The sequence below is a fragment of the Hemiscyllium ocellatum genome, chromosome 43 (genome assembly GCF_020745735.1).
Source record: "Hemiscyllium ocellatum isolate sHemOce1 chromosome 43, sHemOce1.pat.X.cur, whole genome shotgun sequence".
Lineage (NCBI taxonomy): Eukaryota > Metazoa > Chordata > Chondrichthyes > Orectolobiformes > Hemiscylliidae > Hemiscyllium > Hemiscyllium ocellatum.
In genome coordinates, this window is record NC_083443.1 from 32,586,694 (window position 1) to 32,605,759 (window position 19,066).

The 19,066-nt window shown below is 38.8% G+C and overlaps 1 protein-coding gene across 7 annotated transcripts in view; it reads left to right on the top strand.

Moving 5' to 3' along the window:
* Positions 1–19,066, top strand: part of gbf1 (golgi brefeldin A resistant guanine nucleotide exchange factor 1) — a 256,975-nt gene that overhangs the window by 126,331 nt on the left and 111,578 nt on the right. For all 7 annotated transcript variants that reach the window (XM_060854381.1, XM_060854380.1, XM_060854384.1 and 4 more), the window contains one exon: positions 1,900–2,031. In XM_060854381.1, coding sequence (XP_060710364.1) covers positions 1,900–2,031 — 132 coding nt within the window. The remainder of the gene's footprint in view (positions 1–1,899; positions 2,032–19,066) is intronic.

A 19,066-nucleotide genomic window follows, 5' to 3' on the forward strand; every position in this document is an offset into this window, starting at 1 on the left:
ACCCCCATGTCAGATAATGATGTAATTGTTATTGTTATGACGTATATAAGATGTAAACAGATAATCTTAACTGAATTCTGATATCATTGTTGCGTCTTGAAATATTAGTGGGAATCACATCTAATTTTGAATCAAATTTGAATGTGACAGTGTTTACTGACAGATTGTTCAGGTGCGGTCTAGACAGCAAATCACTGCTGATGGTATGTAACTGCTTTAAATGCCACACAAATTAATGGACCAGAACACATCTGTTATTCACTCGTACTCTTCTGGGGCAGGGACGTTCGCTGCGGCAAAGTTCAAACCCCATGACTGCTGACGTCTCCAAATGTAAATGCCAGTAACCCCTCTGGGGAAGATAAAGCTCGTTTACACCGCAAGATTGCGAGAATTCTGAAATTGAAGTTTTTTTTCAAAGATAGCCTATTATGTACTGTACGTTAAAAAGACAATGGATAGAAAAATATACCTGTGTAATTTTTTTTGATGCAAATGACTTTTTGTACATAAACACTTATCTTTAACAGGTGCATATACTATACTTTTCAAATTTATGTAAAAATCATTCCTTTTGAACCAGCCACTGTTTTCAAGACTCTGCTCCTTTTAAAATAATTAACACAGGTTGTAAAAATCGGTGTCTGAAGCCTGCTCTGTCATTTAATAAGATCATGGCGATTGTGATTACTCCACATTCTCACTTAACTGCAATAGTCTTTCAGCCCTTTTCTAATCAAGAATCAATTTGCCTCTGCCTTTAAATATTCAAAGACTCTGCTTCCTTCACCTTTTGAAGAACAGAGTTCTGAAGATTCATGACCCTCGGAGGAAAACAATGTATCATTTCATCACTGATAGCTGTTGAGGTCCTAAACTCTGAAATTTTTTCCCTAATTTTCTGTGACACTACCCTGCTTTTCTCATGAAAGACCACTTGTTGAATCCTGCCAATTTGACTAAACTTTTGGTTTCCTGTCCAAATACCATCTGTTTTTGGCTCAGTGTCTGTAATGGTCTTGTACTCCGGTACAGTCTGTTGTTGATGACCTCAATGAATAGATTAGACTACTTACAATGTGGAAACAGGCCCTTCAGCCCAACAAGTCCACACTGACTCGCTGAAGCACAACCCACCCAAACCCATTCCCCTACATTTACCCTTTCACCGAACACTACGGGCAATTTAACCTGGCCAATTCACCTAACCTGCATGTTTTTGGACTGTGGGAGGAAACTGAAGCACCCGGAGGAAACCCACGCAGACACAGGGAGAATGTGCAAACTCCACACAGACAGTCGCCTGAGGCGGGAATTGAACCCAGGTCTCTGGCGCTGTGCTAACCACCGTGCTGCCACTCAACAGTTCTGAAGGCATGGTTTTTCAAACAAGCTTTGAATTGGAGGTACTTTTTGAGCCTTTGAGGGTTCAGGTGGATTTGAAAGATCCAATGGTACAAATTTAAAGAGCAAGCCACCCTGCCAGTTTGCTAGCTTGCAGCTCCCCTTTATCACGTATGAAAATACTTTAAATGATTTATTTAATTAATGTTTGTGGCATCTTGATGGATAAAGCATGCTTGCTGTGTGTGCCCATGTATTAACCACTCATTTCAAAAGGTAACATAAAAAATATATTTTTAAGTTGTGTTTATACACTTGTGCAAATCACTTCAGAAAAAAAAGTTTTGTCAGAAGAAAAATTAAGGCAAACACTATATAATAGCTACATAAAGTCTGGTACTGAATTCTCAGTTCCAAAATCGAATTAAAGAGAAACTGAATGAGCAGAGCACATGTCCTATATTTATTCCAATATAGGAGTGCTTACACTTAATGCTACCTGCAATTTGATGACAAAAGCATTAGTATTAAACTTGATTTCTTTTTCTTCTGCAGACCTCTCAGAAATAGAACCAAATGTTTTCCTTCGACCTTTCCTGGAGGTAATCAGATCAGAAGATACTACTGGACCGATCACAGGATTAGCACTTACATCTGTTAATAAGTTCCTGTCATATGGATTGATAGGTTAGTATGTTTTCTTAGCCATTTATGCTCTGTTGAATAATAAACAGTGCAAATGAAGTTTTCTAATAAGTCATCTCGGATTTTTGAGGCTAGTCACAAAAAAAGTTTTAATTTGTGTCTTGAAGATAAGGCCCATGGCCTGATAGAATTTCTTCCAACAAAATAGCATTTGTTTTTTGCTGCTGCTTTTATATCACCTCAAAAATTATGATGAAAGTTTGGTGGTTTTTATTTATTTTTCATGGAACACTGCTATTGTGAAAGTTATTCATCTGCTGGATTTCCATTGCTTAGAAAAATAATGTTGAAGCTTTCACAGTAATCTTCAGCTAAAGTGCTGAGTGGGTGATCCACCTCAGTGGTTCCCAGCATTACAAATACCGGTCTTCAGCCAATTTGATTCACTCCACACGATATCAAGAAACAATTGGAGGCAATGGATACTGCAAAGAACATGGGCTTTGACAACATTCTGCCAATAATACTGAAGGCTTGTGCTCCAGAACACTTCCCTAGCCAAGCTGTTCCAGTACAGTTACTGGCATCTACCTGATGATACCCTGTAAATAAAAAGCAGGACAAATCTAACCTGGCCAATTACCATTGCATCAGACAATAGTCGATCTTGAGTAAAGTGATGAAAGGTGTCATCAACAGTGCCAACAAGCAACACCTGCTCAGTGACGCCCAGTTTGGGTTCCATTAGGGCCAGGCAGCTGCCTTGGTTCAAACATGGATTAAAGGGCTGAATTCTCCAGGTGAGCTGAAAGTGACAGCCCTTGACATCATGGCTGCATTCAACCAGATGTGGTGTCAAGGAGCCCTAGGAAAACTGGAATCAATTGGTGTTAATGGGCAAACTCTTCGCAAGCTGGAGTCATACTTGGCACATTGGAAGATGGTCGTGGTTGTAGGAGGTCAGTCATCTCAGCTCCAGGACATATCTGGAAGAGTTCCTCACGGTGGTGTCCTAGGCCCAACTGTCTTCAGCTACTACTTCAATGACTTTCCCTCCATCATAAGGTCAGAAGTACAGATGTTTGCTGATAGTGGAACAACATTCAGCACCATTTGCGACACCTCAGACACTGAAGCAATCCATGTCCAAATGCAGCAAAATCTGGACAATATTTAGGTTAGGGTTGCCAAGTGGTAATTATTATTCACACAACACAAATGCCAGGGTGTGACCATCACCAATAAGAGACAATCTAACCACAGCCCCTTGACATTCAATGTATTGCAATCACTGAATCCTCCACGATCAACATTCTGGGGGGGGTTATCATTGATCAGAAACTCAACTGGACTTACCATATAGACAGAGCAGGTCAGAGGCTAGAAATACTGCAGTGAGTAACTCAGCCCCTGATTTCTGAAAGTTTGTCCACCACCTTCAAGGCACAAATCAGGAGTGATTGAATACTCCCCATTGCATGTTGAGTGCAGCCCCAACAACACTCATGAAAATTGACACCATCCAGGACAAAGCAACCTATTTGATTGTCACTACATTCACAAGCATCCACAGCCTCCACCACAGATGCTCAGGAGCAGCACTGTGTGTTATTGATACGATGCACTGCAGAAATTCATTAAAGATCCTCAGACACCATCTTCCAAACCCACAACCACTTCCATTTAGCAGGACAAGGGTAGCAGATATATGGGACTACCAGCTGCAAGTTTTCCAAGCCACTAGCCATTCTGACTTGAACATATATTGCCATTCCTTCACTGTTACCGGGTCAAAATCCTGGAATTCCCTCCCTCATGACATTGTGAACCAACCCACAGCAGGTGGGCTGCAGCGGTTCAAGAAAGCAGCTCACCATCACCTTCTCAAGGGTATCTAGGGATATGCAATAAATGTTAGTCAGCTAGTGATGCCCACATCTGACAAAATGAATACATTTTTAAAAAGTTGGATGCCTTTTCCTTTTCATTGCAATGCATAGTTCATTTTTAAAATCCTTTTATTTGCGTGCTAGAAGTGACGTACATTCACATGCAAGGATATGCTCTCTGTAAACAAGATGATCAAGGCTTTTTAAAATTAACTGGTAGCATTGGAGCCAATAGTTCCCTGTTGCTTTCTCTAGAGTTCATTCCCCAGTACGTTGATATTCCTTTGTTCCTATAGGTTAACCTGTTGCGATCTTTTGAAATTAGGCATCCTCTTGGTGAGTGCAAGACAGAAAATTTTGGTAGCAGTAATAATGTACTCCTTTGCAAGTTGGAGCACTGGGCCAAATCATCTGGTCTCTGGACCATTGGTTAGGGGAAGCATTGCTGTGGATTGACTTCATCTATACTTTGGGAAAGCAGCCAACAAAATTAAAGACCGTTCCCACCCCAGTTATACTCTCTTTCTTCCTCTTCCATTGTGCAGAAGATATAAAGTTTGAATGCACACACAAGCAGATTCAAGAATAGCTTCTTTCCTGCTGGTATCAGACATTTGAATAGACCTCTTAAATGTTAATGTTGATATCTCTCTGCACCTTCTCAGCACTGTGATACTGTGTCCTGCCCTCTGTTTGTTTACCCTGATGGACTTATAAAGTGTGATCTGCCGGTGAAGCATGTAAGACAACACTTTTCATTGTACCTTGGTACCCGTGACAATAGCAAATCAAATCAAATCTGGACCCTGTGAACTTGTAAAAATGTGGATCAACATAGAAACAGCCCATAAAAGCAAATTACTGCGGATGCTGGAATCTGAAACCAAAAGAGAAAATGGTCAGTTAGACTCGAAACGTCAGCTCTTTTCTCTCCTTACAGTTGCTGCCAGACCTGCTGAGATTTTCTGGCATTTTCTCTTTTAGTTATAGAAACAGACCAATATATTTAAAATTCTAATTGGCAATTCCCCTTCTCTCTGCGATCCTAAGTGAATATCTCTGAGTGACAGTTAGATTTGGAGGTAGTTCACGTTTGGAAGATTCTGCAACATTATCAGTCAAGTTGCCCAGAAAATGTTGGGGACAGATTAAAATCTTGTTCTAACATTTGGGTAATTACACTCCTGAACTGCTAATTAGCCCAACCTGAAATCTCAGAATTGCTAAAGTACAGAAGGCGACTGTTCCATCTCTCATGTCTGTACTGCTCCCTGAGCATTTCAACATGATGCCAATTTCCATGGTGCTTTTTCCCCATAACCCCGCACATTGTTTCAATTTAAATGATCATCTAATACCTCCATTGAATGGGATGTAGTCTAGGCAGTAACCACTTGCTTTGAAAAAAAGATTTTCTCATCACCATTTGCTATTCCAGCAAATACTTGAAAAATGTGCACGAGTTCTTGATCCATTTGAGCAAGAACAGTTTTCTCCCTGTCTACTCTGTCCACACCCTTCAAGCCATTGAAAAGTTTTATCAAACCTCCTTTCAGACTTCTCTCAAAGGAAAACAATCCCAACTTCTCCAATGTGCCCTTATAAGTCTAGTGTTTGTCACTGGAACCATTCTTGAAAACCTCTTCTGTACTGTCGTCAGTACAGAGTTCATTGTTCAAGGTCAGTCTCCCTGCTCATGTGCTTCATGTCCCTGTACTGGATCTGTAAAATATTGAAAACTTTATTATCAGCTCTTCAGATCACTTTTGCCTGTAATTACTGATGTGCATGTATACCCAGGTGTCTCTGCTCCAGCACAACCCTTTAGAATAGTACATTTTAAATTTAATCTTGGGATGAGGGCATCACTGACGAGGCCAGCATTTATTGCTCATTCCAAATTATCCTGTGGGCCTGGAGTTGCACACAAGCCAGACTAAATAAGGATGGCAGTTTCCTTCCCTCAAGGATGTTAATGAAGCAGATGGATTTTTCCTGATCGACAATGATTTCACAGTCATCATTAGACTCTTAATATCTAGAATTGTATTGAATTCAGATTCCACTATCTCCCTTGGCAAGATTTGAACCCAGGTCACCAGAACATTACCTGGCTACCTGGATTAACAGTCCAGTGATAACACCACTAGGCTATTGTTTTCCCAAATGTTATTCCAAAAGGCCCAACTAGCCTGCAAACACCTTAGCCACCTGTGTGTACATTGACATAAAAGTAAAACATTGCAGATGCTGGAAATCTGAAATAAAAGCGAAGTGCTGGAAAAACACTGCAAGTCTCAGCATCTGTAGACAGATACAAAGTTAGCATTTTGAGTCTGGTATGATTCTTGCAGACACTGGCTTTCCCCTTGCCTCATGCCCTTCTTACCTCAAGTCCTCAGCTGTCCACTTAGTCATTCATTCATTGACATTTGAAAACTGGAACTTTAAACTTAATTATACAGCAGCAAGTGCCTTAAAAAGGGGGTATGTCTTGTCCTGACTGTTTCGCTCTGGCAGAGAATGATACTGCACTGTATGTTTGTTTGACAGTTGTCATGAAAAGATCCCAAAGGAAAGCAAAGTAGCATTGAGTTGGGGAAATCTTCATGGATGGTGGCAATCTGGTCATTGTTGCCAATATTCGGAAAGTTCAGTCCTAGACAGGAGCGTTCCTGCATTGAGTACCATTGGAGTAGCATAATGTGACTTGGTTTCTGTTTTTTTTAACCACTATGTGCTGAAATTTCAGACTTCCAGTTTCTAACTTGCTAATAGCACAACAAAGATGAGGAATTTGCTAGTCATAGGATTTTTGTTTGGAATCATGGTGTGCATTGATTTAATTTTGGCAACCTTATTACCGCCACCTTTAGTTGAGTATTTCTTTACATACATTCGGTGAATAACTGCTGGCCGACCATTGCTTCCCAGATGATTGTTTAAAATGCATATGATTACTAGAAACAAAAATGTTGTTTGCTTGCTATTATTTGAGATAATCTGTTTGTTAAAATAAATTTTGCTTTTGTTCTATTTTCAACTGACTTATGGGCAAGCAATGCCAATACAGCAGATTACTGCCTTGATGTAGAAACAGAGGTTTCCTTCTGAGATAACAAGTTTTTGCAGTTTTTGCTGCAGTTTGACTTTGGCTCAAATGGAAAATAAACTACTTAAGCCACAATTAAATTCTTCACCATCAAATCTTCAGTGTTTTTCAGGGGCAAATAGTGGGAACTTTCACATTCAGGGTATTAAATGCTGTGTTTTTCTTCAGCATAAATGTTTTTAGTGTGGGTTTTAATTGTCAAAAAATACTTTCTGTAAATTTGCACAAGGCTATTTCAATTTACAATGACATTTACTTGTCTGTGTGTTTTTCTTCTCATCACATTTAAAGCACTCTCTCAACCCCCAGATGAGGATCAGCTGATTTGCTTTGCTTTCTGTAAAATGAATTTGGACCATTTTGAGCTTGTAATATAAAAACAGAGTGTTCTTTCAAAAGGAGACAGTATGAGAAGCCTATTGCTGATGGAATCAAAACACCATGGATTGCTGTAGAGAATTTTGGAGAGGGCCAGGAAAAGCCTAAATTGTTTTACTCACAAAACTGATGACATAAGCATGAAATACTTCACTAATTGCAAAAATGATTTTGTTTCTTTGTTTCTTTCATGGATGTGGGCAAGACCAACATTTGTAATCCATCCCTAATTATCTTTGAACTGAGTATCTTGCTAGGCCATTTCAGAGGGCAGTTAAGAATCATTTACATTGCTTGGATCTGGAATTGCATTTTGGTCGGACCAGGTGAGATTGGCAGATTTCCTTTCTTAAAAGTCTCTAGTTAACTGGATACACTGTAAGACAATCAACAGTGGTTTTGTGGTCACCATCACTGACACTAGTATGATAATTCCACCTTTATTTTTTGAATTCAGACTCCATCAACTGCAACAATAGGATTTGAATCCATGTCCCTCAAACGTTAGCTGGTTTTCTGAATTAATAATCCAGTAGCAAGTACTTTACACAACTGTTGATGATTTAAAATTTTCCTGAAGAATTTTTATGGCAGAAATCAGCTCTTGGATTTACTGGTTTGTCTTGCGTAGGGGTGCATTAGACAATATTGTGTTTGAACATTAAAAAGAAATTAATGTATGAGGTTATGAAGAAAGAGCAGGAGTGTGCCATTCGATCCCTTGAGCCTGCTCTGCAATTCGATAAAATGATGGCTGATCTGATTGAAACTGCAAATCTGTGTACCTGCCCAGCCTGATTACTTTTGATCACTTTGTTGAATAAGAATCTATCCACCTCTGCCTTAAAAAAAATTCAAAAAAATATCCAGTATTAGAATACTGCATGCAGTTCTGGTCTCCCTGCTACTATAGGAAGGATGTTGACAGGGTTCAGAAAAGATTCACAGGGATGTTGCCAATGTTGGAAAGTTTGAACTATAGGGAGAGGCTGAATAGGCTGGGGCTATTTTCTCTGGACCATTGGAGGCTAAAGGGGATGGGTGACTTAAAATGGTTTATAAAATCAGAAAGGAGCATGGATAAGGTAAATAGACAAGATCCTTTCTCTGGGGTCGGGGAGTCCAAAACCAGAGGGCATAAGTTTAAGGTGGGGGGGGGTTCTAGATGTAAAAAGGACCTAAGGGGCAACGTTTTGTCAAAGAGGGTGCAGCGTGTATGGAATGAGCTGCGAGAGGAAGTGGTGGAAGCTGATTGAATTACAACATTTAAAAGGCACATGGATGGGTATATGAATAGGAAGGGTTTAGAAGGGTATGTGCCAGGTGCTGGCAAATGGGACTAGATTAATTTAGGATATCTGGGTGGCATGGATGAGTCTGTTTCTTGTGGGAAATCTCTGATTCTGCTTCCACTGCCTTTTCAGGAAGGTCATTGCAAAAATGTGTGATCCTTTGAGAGAAAAATAATTCACCTAATCTTAAATGGCAACACCTTATTTTTTTTTAAAAACCAGTGACTCTTGGTTCTAGTTTTTCCCATAAGAGAAAATCTCCTCTTCATATCTACTTTGTCAAGACCCCTCAAAATCTTCTAGGTTTCAATCGAGTCACCTTTTGTGCGTCTGTGCACTTCTCGAACCCAGAATGCAGAGCGATCTAGTGTGTGTGAAAAGGTTAGTATGCAGGTGCAGCAAGTACTTAGGAACTGTAATAGAGCATTATCATTCATCACGAGGGGAATTGAGTACAGAAGCTGGGAGATGATGGTTTGGTTATACAGGGTACAGTGAGGCAGGGTGTAAATATGTTGGAGCCAGTTCAGAGAAGGCCTATTAGGCTAATATCAGGAATTGGGACTGGAATTGCCTTTCAATGCATTTGCATTCTTTTTTTAGTAAGGTGACCAAAACTGTACAGTACTCTAGATACAGTCTCACCAGTGCCTTTCATAATGAAAGCATAGCCTTCCTACTTTGCTGTTCAGTTCCCCTCATGATAAGCAGTAATATTGCATTAGATTTCTTAATTACCTGCACTCAAGCTTTCTATGATTAACGCAGTAGGACATCCAGCTCCCTGTACATTTCTCAGCTCTGTAATCTTTCATCATTTAGATGACAGTGCTTGCTTTATCCGACATAGTAAAATGGACAATTTCACATTTTCTCACGTCATACTCTTTTTGCTGGACTTTTTTTCCCAATCACCTACCAATCTTTACCCTTTTCCGTCTCTTGATTTCCTCTTTGCATCTTATTTTCCAATCTATCCTTGTGTTGATATCAAATGTAACAACTATACTTTCAATCTCTTCATTTAAGTCATTTATAAAAATTGGAATAAGTTATTACCAGCACCACTCCCTGTGGCATACCACTTAATGCATCCTGTTAACTTGGCTGCAAAAAGAAGTGTTTATGCCTCCTTTCTGCTTCTTGTTAGCAACCAATTTTCTATCAATGCCAATATGTTACCCCCTACCCTGTCTTCTCTGCCAAAACCTTAGATGAGGCCCTTCATCACATCTTCCAGAATACCAGGTACAGCATGTCCACTTGTCCCCTTTTATCCATAGCAATGTTATTTCGAAATATAGAAAATGGTAGCCATTAAGCCCTTTGAGCCTGATTCACCATTCAATATGGCAGCTGATCCAACTCCGTACCCTGTTCCCACCTTCTCCCTTTGATTTCTTTAGCCTTAAACAATGTATCTAACTCCTTGAAGGCATTGAATAAATATTTTGGCTTCTATTGCTTTTTTTTGGTAGGGAATTTTGGAAGTTTTTTTTCTGTGAGGGTGATAAATCTGTGGAATTCTTTACCAGAGAGAGCTGCTGAAGCTGTGACCTGCTATCTTCAAGGCTGAGAAAGATTTTAAGAATTATGGAGAATAAGGAGAATTGGATTGGAGTATCAGAGTAGCTCTGATATCATTAAACGGCAGAAAAATACTTGATGGGCCAAATAGCCTACTTTTTCCTCCTGTATCTTTATTATCTAATGGTTTATGGTAAGTTGCACTTGAGTACTAAGATGCAATAGATTTTTAGAATTTTTTTTAGTCATCCTGTTCAGACATGTTCCAATACATGCCTTGGTTAGGTGGGACATGAACTGGGGAATTCTTGAGTAGAGGTAGGCACATTACCACTGAGCCACCAGAAACCTCCTTGACCAGTTTTATTTTTATATTTTTGTTGTTTGTTCAATATTGTTATTGCATATCTCTGGAGCGAGTGGGACTTCAACCCAGAGCTTCTGGCTTAGAGACACTTAGGGACACTACCACATTGCCATAAGAATCCTCATTGAGCAGGTTTGGGTGTTGCTGGCAAGTCAGGCTCAGCTGACCCAGTTACAACAGAAATGGTTTTGGTCTCTGCTTTGATTAACTGAATCCAACAGCTCTTCCACAGATCACCTTGTTAAAACCCTACTTAGGATGGGCACCTTTAGAATCTAATTCAGATTCCAATATTATTTAAAGTGCCTCACCCACTACCAGTTTCCAGTATTCACAAGATCCAAACAAAAGCTAACTTACTAAATATGTTCCAGAACTTGGTGTACATTACGCATTCCTTGATGCGCCCCTTGTCCTCCCCCCTTCTCCCAGGGGATTTGTGCACACTGCCCTGGCTATCAACTTATTTCATTGGTTGACGACTGGAAGGAAATACTAACTTAGCTTGGTGTGTGCTGACATAACTCTGCTCCTTCCTCAGCTGTACAATGTAATTAGTTTGGCCATGTGGACTGAATCTAATCCTTTCATTAGTTTACACTGACAGAGTGTGCCATAAGGAAGTTAAATGTGATGTCTGTTCAGTGGGCCAGAATGAAAAAGGTAACCTGAATTAGATCAAATTTATAATTTTCTCAAAATTGATTTCATTTGGCCCAGTTTTGAGTTTAAAAACTTCACTTCTGTGCTTGTTTCTTGCAATAACATACTCTGAGCAGAAAACAATAAACATCAATTACCTTCATATGACTATATTCCGACTAAATTTGTTTCCAAAACTTTTTCAAACGTCTAAAGCTTGAACCTTCTTGTGATGTAGAAAGGTGCATTCTTATTGCTCACATTGTGTATTTTTGCTTGGTTATGGGTTGCGGTGTTTTATAAATACTAATGTCTTGCAAAGCTCTCAAAAACTTTGTGTAACTTAAGAGAAAATCATAAGAGGAAAATCATTTTTTTAAAAAGTGAGTTTCCATGGAAAACTTCTGTGTGCCCCATAAAATTACAAAAAGTGCATAAGGCTAGAAAGGTTTTGTGTTTGTTGAATCATCTTTTCTAAATTAAATTTTTTTCTGAAATACATAGTGCTGTGAAGAGGCTGTCGAAAAGTAACAGTGCATAGAAATCTGGAAATATTTGGAATGTTCTGTCCTTTTTCTTCAGTTTGTCCTTTATTCCTCATCTAACGCATTGATGTTCGACTGCTGCAAAGTCCCAACTCTCCAACAACGAATTGAAAGACCTGCTCTTTATTGACTAACACTGGCTTGCTGCTGTTTTGACTGATTCATAACATACTGAACAATCAGCAGCAAAATTGTAATTGTTCTCTGTTCCTCTGCAATTATTTGTATGGATTTAGAGCACCTCAGTGACATTGGGCATTCAGTGCTGTTTTCTCATTTGCTGAGTTAACTTTAAGTCATAGAAAGCCAACAACTGGATCTGCGAAATTTGTTTAGTGTGTCAGGGAAAATTTCAATAATATATTTTGCAGGAAAATAGGAATTAGCCCAAAAAATTAATTAATAGAACACATCAGTGCTCCATTTTGTGTTTGTGTGCATATTCAGTGCTGTATGATCAGCCATTAACTTAAGTTAAAAGCTGAGTGGTAAACTGCTTTACAATAGAAAGAACATAATTTGTTCTGTTGTTTTCCTGTGAGTAAATTAGCTTTCCTTTCTCAAGTCTAATTGTTTCAGAAAGATCTTGAGGTAAATCAGAGTATAATCGTCCTCCAGGAAAACAATGATCAGTTTGGGGTGTGTATTAATTTCCAAGTAGCAGGTATAGAAAACTATATTTTGTCATCATTAATATTTTGTAACTGTGTGCTCCTCAAAAATTCACTGTTAGCTCTGTGCCATCTTGGTATTGCAAATGTTAACTGTTGCTGAGAAGTGTCTCTTCAGCTAAAACATTCATCTTAATTTTACGTGCAGTGGTTACTGTACTACTTTAGTGATACTGTTTCGGCATAATATGATTCTCAATATTTCCTTCAGATTGAGCCACATGGGACTCGTTTGTTGAAGGATCATGTACTGTACAGTGCTGGCAGCCATCAGTAATCCCCTTTGAGGAATATTGAGTTATGCAGCTCAATTCTACCATTTTTTTGTGTGTGAAAGTTTGCTTCATCTTTAACCTATATCCTTTTGATCGGTGTTAATACTTTTGAAAATTTTCAAATTCAAATGAAAATGATTGGCTGAGATAGGCTTTGTTTGCACTATTTGCTTTAATTTCTTAAATTTCCATTCTTTTTTATTGTGGCTTGATTCCAAATGCTGTCCTTGTGCATCCGTTAATGTCAAATCTGTATTTGGGAATAATTTGAAAGATTTGCTGGAGGGAAGGCTAAGACTTTGGTAAATAAATGTCAAAAGATTAATAATTGCTGCAGCCAAGAAGTGGCAGTGAAGTAATGCCCAGGAAGATGAGAGGAAATGATTAAATAGGATTCAGATAAAGTGTTGAAAATATAATGGAAGGGTTCCATTGCTAAGCCAACAAACATTGAAAATAACTATTGGATGAGAGATACATGCAGTATGTAAAAGCTTTGCCACTATCAGAAATGTGGCTCCAAGCAGAAGATGGAAAATAGATAGGAAACTATCTTTGCAGTGAGATGGAAAAAAGAAAAATGGACATTTTCTCAGATGATGGAAAGAAAATGCATTCTTGAAAAGCAAAGGAAAACGCAACTTATCCTTCATTATAGATGTCTACTTAACCATTGCTTTAAATTTGTCTAAATCCGTTTTTGCTTGTTATGTGTTTGGAGTCTTTTGTCTCCTCCAATAACTAGAACAAACAATTCACTGAAATCAAAAATAATTGTCTTAAACTGTGAAAACCTGAGGTTCACTTTATAGTTTTTAAAACTGAGGAAGCTTTTGCACCATTTCTGATCCTCTGCCTTGTGAATGGTTGTGCATTTGCTAATTGCATAAACTGGGTAATTGGGAATTCAGTTTCCATGGTCAGCAAAAGCAGTGATTCTGATTAGGAAATGTCACAAACAACTTCACCTTGTGTAGCGACTGCCTATAACATTGAACCAAAAGAGTTGGTATAGGCCTGAACATTGCAGTAAGTAGGTAAAAACAATGACTGCAGATGCTGGAAACCAGGTTCTGGATTAGTGGTGCTGGAAGAGCACAGCAGTTCAGGCAGCATCCGAGGAGCAGTAAAATCGACGTTTCGGGCAAAAGCCTTTCATTACTGCCTATTGCAGTAAGTAGCCTGGGTTTGGTGGGTGGCCCTTTCTGAATGTTATGGCTTCGAGACTCGCCCTCGAGACCTGAGCACATACCCTAGTACTGAGATGATATACAATTGTTGAAGGCATTGACTAAAGATGTAAATCAAAGCCCTGTTTAGAGTTTGACATGAATGTAAAACATCCTATTGCATTTTCAAAATGAGTCCTCCTGGTATCTTGCTGAAATCTATTCCTTATTCAAGATCAGTTCTTTTAATAAAAACTTCAGTTAGTCCTTTATCTTATTACTGTTGTGGGATCTTGCTATTTTTCTACAACAGAGACTGCACTTCAAAAGTACTTATTGATGGTAGAGTTCAGTGCAGCATTTTAAGGTGTGGAACATATGTGATAAATATAATGTTTTTCAAGTGACAAAAGTGAGATTTCTACTAACAGTATTGCTGTCGAAGTTCATGTGAAGTGTGTATGTTTGAGGAAGAGCTCAATTTGCTTTTCATATGCTGTGACCATTTCTTGCTCAATGCAGGGGAGGTTCCCCATATCTGTTACCACCTGTAATGTTTTGAGTCATGAGTATTCTCTTAGCTTTAGGTCAGGCTTCTTTAGATCAAGACAATAATGCTGATTTATTTTTCAATGGGTTAGCATGGAAACTGTTCAGCCATTCATGCTTGTGCCAGCTGTTTAGTAGAGCTACCAAATTATAGGCCCATGCGTGTTCTTTTGCCCTCCCAGTGGTCCTCTACTTTTCTTTCCTTTTCAAATATTTATTAAATTTTCTTTTCCGTGTTACTGTTGAATCCAGAAGGTTTGTGAGGGTTTGTAGCTCAGCTTGAGGTTTAGGGTGTAGGTTTGCTCGCTGAGCTGTGGGTTTGATATCCAGATGTTTCATTACCTGGCCAGGTAACATCAATGGCCACCTCCAAGTGAAGCGAAGCTGTTGTCTCCTGTTTCTATTCATATCTTTCTCCTGGATGGGGTTCCTGGAGTTTGTGGTGATGTCATTTCCTGTTTGTTTCCTGAGGGGTTAATAGATGGTATTTAGATCTATGTGTTTGTTTATGGCATTGTGGTTGGAGTGCCAGGTCTCTAGGAATTCTCTGGCATGTCTTTACATAGCCTGTCCCAGGATAGATGTGTTGTCCCAGTCGAAATGGTGGTGGTTTTCCCTCCGTGTGTAGGGCTCCGAGGGAGAGAGGGTCGTGTCTTTTTGTGGCTAGCTGGTGTTTGTGTATTCTGGTGGCTAACTTTCTTCCTGTTTGTCCTATGTAGGACAAACATATATAGAAAGCAGGAGACAACAGCTTCGCTTCACTTGGAGGTCACCACTGATGATGATACCTGGCCAGGTAATGAAACGTCTGGATATCAAACCTACAGCTCAGCGAGCAAACCTACACCCTAAACTGTTGAATCTGTTTCTCCACTCCTTTAGTCAGCATGTTCTAGGATGCAACTGAGATGTTGAAGAGCTAATTTGTTCTGCTGACATGTAAGAAATTGGATGTCATGGGGATGTGTGTTTTTTTTCTGTCTTGCAGGCAGAATGTGACAATCTAATCATACTCTGCAAATGCTGTGGTTTAAGGAATAACCTAATCTCACACAGATTATTTCCAGAAACGTATCATTTTACATTGTTTCTGGGTGGCATGTGACTCTAGGGGAGTAGCGGGGGTTGTGTCTTGCATGCATGACTGATATAAAACCCTGTATAAAGGGAGGACAGTTCCCTTGTTTGACATCACGAAGAGTGTTAAATGATGCTCCAAGAGCTTGTACTTAAATAAATAGTGGCTGTTCACAGAAGTTGGCGTATTGCAGTTGAATAAAGCATGAAAGAGTCTAGAGAAGGGAATCTAACACAAAACTTGCTGTGTAATTTAAAAACCGAAAGAACTGCGGATGCTGGAGAACAAAACCAGAGATTGCTGGAAAAGCTCAATAGATTTGGCAGAATCTGTGGAGAGAAATCAGAGTTGACATTTCTGGTCCAGTGACCCGTTTTGAAGAAGGGTCACTAGACTCGAAATGTCAGCTCTTGATTTCTCTCCACAGATGCTGCCAGACCTGCTGAGCTTTTCCAGCAATTTGTTTTTGTTGCTGTATAATTTGTTCTTTCCTCACCTTGCTTGTGATTGTTTGTCCAACCACCTTAAATCTGTATGCTTTGATTACTGATCCCCTTGTCACTGTTCAAAATTTATTCTCTTGCTTATAACAAGTGATTTCAAAGCACTCAATAATATTTGTTCAAATGTGAACTTCCCACATTGTATTGCAACATTTAAACCAGATTTATTTTGAGAAAGTTAAAAAATTCTCTTAACTACTACTTCTAAAGAGATCCATGAGTTGCTCAAAATATTTGCATCTTAGGAGTTCTGTTGCCTTTTTCTGTATGGAAGCTGAATAAGGAGCAATGCTGAATTATCACCTGCCAGCCTGTTTTTATGCCATCTTTGAGGAGCACTCATTGCTTTAAAAGTTTTCAACCAACCTATTTTGCTGATCGTGTGCAACATGGAAAAGCTATTTATTTACTGTTGGGGGGTTCAACATCCTTTTTTTTTTGGAATTTAAATAGTGCCTTCTCTGGGAAAGGAGACAATCTTTTATGTAGCAGAGTGGGGCTAGATCAGCTGGCTGCCCAAAGCATGAATCTCTTAAAAAAGCTGTTCAGTATGATTATTCTTGTGGGATGACAGCTGTTCCTGTTTGTCTTTTGGATTTAGGTAATCTGCTGTTCTTCCTCGTTTCTTTAATAGTGAGCAAAGGTGAAGTTCACTCTCTTTGGATTCTATATGCAGGAAGACTTTTCTGATATTTGTAGAGTGGGGCTATTTGGAGCAGTGTGAAAGACTGGCATAACATTTTTCAGAATCTAGAATAGATTCTCCATGTGAATAGATTATGTGCGAAGGGATGTTCCAGTTTACTGGGCTCTGTATTTTTAAGGCATCCTCAAATGCATCAAGAAATTCCTATTTGTGACAATGCTCTGGAATTGCTGATCCAAGAACAGTTATTTCTGGCATTGTGACCCTCCAATTTCCAAGTTACATTTCTATTCTGAATCTTTCAAGGGAATAGCCATTTCTTTAGCAATCAATGGTAGAAATGTTAATGGCAGTTATGAAAGTTTTACCCAGAAAACTTGCAAATTAATGAAAGTGTGTTGTACTGCTCTGATCCATGGCCATCAGATGTGCTTGCTGACATTTATCATCAGAGTTTGTTCAAAATACATATAACTCGTGGTTTGTTCAGCCTGTTACTTGCACTAACATTATTGGGTTTTATTGTCCGGAATCCCAGACTGGTTAACATTTGCCTGTACCTGTGTTTTTGTTCTTGCTGCTGTTTAATTGTTACTTACTTATCTATGCTGCTTAACTCTGTGATCTGCCTGTATTGCTCGCAAGACAAAGCTTTTCACTGTGCCTCAGTACATGTGACCATAAATTGAATTCAATCTCCATACATCAATGATTGATCACTTCAACTTTATTTGAAGTGGAATAGGGGGATCGAACCTGATTTGAGTGAACATGTTGACAGCTCAGGAAAAAGATTTTCGAAGTCCTGGACTACTTGATATACTCCTCTCTAAGTGTACAGATTCAACAAATTACTTTATAAAATTTGATTGTTTGATTGAACTTCTCTCTATACATTGAATGCTTCCGACCTGGCCTCCTTTTTTTTTTAAACTTTTCATGGATTTCAGTTTCAGCAACAATTTTTTTTGTGGTGAAGTATTTTTGAGTTTTGTCACGGTGTTGTTGAAAGAGAACCAGAAGCTGAGGTCCAGTATGAGGTGATGTGTATGTGTAAACATAATATTTTTGTGCAATGTTGAAGGGGGAACGGAAATTGATTAGAAAAATAGACTTCTAAAAAGAAGCATTTCCAAATGATTTGACTCCTAACTAATGATTGATGTTTATCCAGTTGAATAGTACATTTCAATCAAATAGTGAGAGTTTACAATAAAAGGTAAGTCACATAATATTTCCTTTTGCTTTGTTATATTCTTAAATCTATATTTTTAAGTATTTTATTTCTTTCTGCATTTCCTTGTTTGTACGTTTGACGCTATTCCTTCTGACTTTTATTTTTTTGCCCTCTGTGCAACACTCCTATTAGTTTGACAAGGAGAACAGTTGTTGTTCTGACTTCCCAGCAGTTTTACTGTTGAGTAAATTAATTGTGTGCCATTGTAATACTGTAGTGCAGCTTATGTTTTTAACACTCTGCAAAATAGATGCATAAATTTGATAAATGTGCATTTGCTGAGTAAAGCAGACACTCTTGCACAATGAACCTACAGGTTGTTCTTTCTTGGTTCATCACAGCCATAAATAGCTTCAAGTTAAAATGTCTGGCCATGTACATTTCAATTGGAGTCTCGAAGGAGATGTAACGAAACAAACAATTTTGAATTTTTTTTTTCCAAAAGTCACTGGTCTCTAACATTTCCTTAGCCGTTCAATCCCTGGACTTCAGACTATATTTTTGTGTATCCCACAGGGCACTGCAGGTGTTTACGATACGATTTGATGTCCCTTGATGGTTTACATACTTGGGTGGAACTTTAACACAATTTGACAATGCCTTTATGAAGCAGTTCATAACTTCAGATACATTTTTTTAAATTGGAGAATTCTCACTTAAGTAACAGCTTCCCCAGTTCCTTCAGTTAAATTAATTCAGCCATCAGTCAGTTTAATTCTGGGGAAAACTAAAATCAAATGTTAAACAAAGCGCTCTGACAATCTGGGAATTCTGTCAAATCTAAGCCTATTGGGGCTTTTTCACTAGTTGTAATCAACAACTTTCTGTTTTGAGATGTTGGTTTGTATGTGGTGGTCAATTCTGTGCTAAATATTCTCTTCTGTGCTTCAGAAGCTCCACCTTGGCACAGTAAACTCTACTCCATTTGCTACAGATGAAAACAATGGGCTGAGAAGGTGCAGAATTCTCTGGCCTCTGTTTTCTCTTGGCAGGCTGAGATTTCAATTTCTCCTCGCTTTCCACAAGACCCCTCCAACAGTTAGCCTCCAGAGGGCTTTTCATTGTAAGTCTATCAGAATTTAATCCAGAAACACAAAGTAGTTTTTGCTGTTACTTAAAATGACAGGCTAAGCAGTTTTCTAATTCTAGATTGAAAGGTTTGAATATATTGTGTGTGCTTGTATGCAGTGCCACCTA